The 3,631-nt window shown below is 38.4% G+C and overlaps 1 protein-coding gene across 1 annotated transcript; it reads left to right on the top strand.

Annotated features, from left to right (window-relative positions):
* The first annotated feature begins 2,466 nt into the window (after positions 1–2,466).
* On the top strand, positions 2,467–3,132 carry LOC107261195. Its single transcript, XM_015718674.1, has one exon. The coding sequence runs from the start codon at positions 2,467–2,469 to the stop codon at positions 3,130–3,132; it is 666 nt and encodes a 221-aa protein (XP_015574160.1).
* Positions 3,133–3,631: the final 499 nt, after the last annotated feature.

The following is a 3,631-nucleotide window of genomic DNA, read 5'->3' as shown; positions in this document are numbered from 1 at the left end:
ATTTGAGATATTAAATAGTATAATCATCGATAGGATGGTTGAGTTGAGCATCAAGGAGGTTTATGAGAAGATCATCACCAAGGTTAAGAGCAAAGCTGGATGAATTTGCCGCTTTGCTTGAGAAGCTGAACCAACAAGAGCTAGCTACCTTAATAGAAGGGCGAATCATTTATGTATTTTAAGATGATATAATAACATCTGATCTCTATGAGGACGATGTTTCTTTTCTTTTAAAGATCAATGACATGAATGATAAATTTTCTTACTTGTGCAATATTTTTCCTGATGGTAGTGTGTATTCTGATAATCATGGCATGTGCATGTTTGATATTACTTCCATACAAATTGACTCATTTAATTTAGGCTTCAATGAAAATCTAAGGAACATTGTGATAGCTCATGATATAACTCCTGAGGAGAGAAGAGAACTAGAAAAATTAATGGAAAAAAGAAAAGAAGTATTTGCTTGGTCCTATGACAACATACCAGGTTTAGATAGAAAGATAGCAGAGCACCATATCCCAACCTATCTGCACATCGAACCAATCAAGCAAAAGATGAGAAGGCTACGGCTAGAATGGGTAGAGAAAATTTGGGAAAGAGTTGCTAAACAAGTAAAAGCTGATTTTCTCGATGTAGTCAACTATCTCGAATGGTTGGCGAATATCATCCCAGTCTTGAAGAAAGTCGGTAAACTAAGGATGTGTGTGGATTATCGGGACTTAAACTAGGCATTGCCCTAAAGATGATTTTCCTCTTCCTCATATAGATGTCATGGTTGATAGTGCAGCTTTGAGAGCTATGTATTCTTTCACTGATGTTTTCTCCGGATATAACCATATCATAATGGTAGTAGTAGATAAGCTAAAGACTCCATTCATCAATGAGTGGGCAACATACTGCTACAAGGTTATGCCCTTTGGACTAAAGAATGTGGGTGTAACTTATCAGAGAGCAGCCACTACCTTATTTCATGACATGATGTATAGGGAGGTAGAAGTATATATGGATGATATGATGGTAAGGTCTGAAATAAGGGAAGGGCATTTCCAAGCTCTTGATAAGTTCTTAGGATGAGTGGAAAGGTATAACCTGAGGCTCAATCTGAAGAAGAGCATATTCGAGGTAATATTAGAAAAGATGTTAGGGCATATAGTGAGTCAACGAAGAATAGAGATTGATCTAAACAAGGTAGAGGCTATTCAAAAGATGCCAGCACAGAAGACAAAGGATTTCTCAGGATGATTGCAGTACATCAACAGGTTCATTTCCAAGCTCACAATGGTATGTGATCCTATATTCAAGCTTTTAAGGAAACACCAATCTGTTATATGCGATGAACACTGTCAGAAAGCCTTTGATAAAATGAAAGAGTATCTAATGAAGCTGCTGAAGGATGGAAAGCCATTGATTCTATACTAGGTCTTGGCAGAAGAAGCCATAAGAGCAATGGCAGCGCAATGTAGGCGAAATGACATGGAGCGTGCGGTCTAATATCTCAGTAAGAAGTTGTTGCCTTATGGGTCAAAGTATAACCTCGTGGAGAAGACTTGTCTAGCCATGATATGGGCTACAAGAAAGTTGAGGCATTATTTCCAATCTTATAGGGTGCAAGTAATTTTAAAAATAGACCCATTGAAATACTTGTTTAAAGCTCCATCTATTATGAGAAAGCGGGCTAGATGATTAGTACTCCTTATAGAGTTTGATGTCGAGTACGTCACCAAGAAGGTAGTCAAGAGTAGGATTGTAAAGGAGTTTTTAGCTTAGAATGTTGCGGTTGAAGGAGATGAACCTTGGGATTTAGAGTTCCTTGATGAGAATCTAGGCCATTGAGATTCAAGAATGAAAGATGTACTTCGATGGAGCTATAAATACAAGAGATGCAGGATTAGGGATAGTTCTGATTATGCCAAAAGGAGAAATGCTACCGATGGCTAAGCAATTGGATTTTAAAGTGACTAAAAACATGGTGGAGTACGAAGCATTTTTATTTGGATTAAAAGCAACCGTGGTAGCAGGAGCAAGATAAACTGATGGTTTACGGGATCCCATACTAGTGATTCAACAAGCCATTGAAGAATGGGATGTGAAAGAGGAAAGATTGAAACCATATGTCAATTACCTTAAGACTCTGGTTTGCAATTTTTCCAAGTGTTCATTCATTCATTTGACTAGAGATGAGAATCAGATGGCAGATACGCTAGCTACCCTATCTTCAATATGGGACAACCTCTTGCAACTTCCAATTAAACCGTTGATGATTATGAAGTCAAGAGCACCTTGTTATCAGAGAAACTGGTCATGCAAGTTTAGCTTGGGCCAGAGGAGAAGCCATGATTCTATAATCTGAAGAGGTTTATAAAAGACAGGGTGTATCCCAAGGAAGCGACTACGAAAGAAAGATACGTGCTACAGATACAGGCTAGAAGTTACCTCAACCATGAAGGAGTGCTGTACAAAAGAATGGCTTCAAGTGTCAAATTTCATCGTGTTACTAAGGCAAAAGCACAAGTAATGATGGAAGAAATGCACAAAGAAGTATGTGGGCCTCATATGAATGGCATAGTGTTGACTAGGAAAATCATATGTCAAGGCTATTACTGGTTAACGATGGAAAAGGATTGCATAGCTTTAGTAAGGAAATACCATGAGTGCCAGCTTTACAATGACCTAAGTCATGTACCTCCGAGTGAGGTGCATAACTTAACATCTCCATGGCCTTTTATAGCCTGGGGAATTGATATCATCGGAGAAATTAAATCTCCTTTAAATGGGCATAGGTACATAGTAGTAGTAATTGACTTTTTCTCCAATTGGGTTAAAGCTAAGTCATTTACTACTGTAGGGGCAAGACAAATGGCTAAGTTTATAGAAAGGAATCTGATCTACAGATATGGAGTCCCACATCACGTTGTGACAGATAATGGGGTGCAGTTCATGGGCAAAACTGCGAACTTATTAGCAAAATACAAGATTGAGCATCATAGGTCTTCTCTATACAGACCAAAAGCAAATGGAGCGGCGGAAGCAGATAAGAAGAAGTTAAAGAAAATTCTCTTAATGATGGTTGGAATCACAAGGATTGTCATTTTGGTTACCCTTTGCACTTTGGGGATATCGAATGATTGAGCGATCATCGACTGGGCAGACTCCATACCTTTTAGCTTATGGGACTGAAACAGTCTTACCAGTTGAGTTGGAGTTAAAGTCTTTACGAGTTGTGTTCGAGATAGAAATACCCGAGTACCAATGGGCTGAGCAAAGATACCAATTGTTGGCTCTGGTTGATGAAAGAAGGATGAAAGCCCTATATCATATGCAATTGTAGAAAAAATGGATAGACAGAGCGTTCAATAATAAAGTAAACCAGGAAATATCAGAGCCGGAGATTTGGTATTGAAACACACAAGACCTATTATGTTCAATCCAAGAGGGAAGTTTAAGCCTAATTGGGGAGGCCCATACTTAGTGAAGAAAATCATGTCTAAAGGTACCGCTAAGATCTCAGTTCTAGAAGGAAATGAGTTCTTTGAACCAATCAATCTAGATCGTCTGAAGAAATACTATGTGTAAAATATATATAACAGAAAAGATAGCCTGTTGATTAGAAAACCCAAAAGGGCTGGTC

The sequence above is a fragment of the Ricinus communis genome, chromosome 2 (genome assembly GCF_019578655.1).
Source record: "Ricinus communis isolate WT05 ecotype wild-type chromosome 2, ASM1957865v1, whole genome shotgun sequence".
Taxonomy (NCBI): Eukaryota; Viridiplantae; Streptophyta; class Magnoliopsida; order Malpighiales; family Euphorbiaceae; genus Ricinus; species Ricinus communis.
This window is presented reverse-complemented; position numbering and strand designations above follow the sequence as displayed.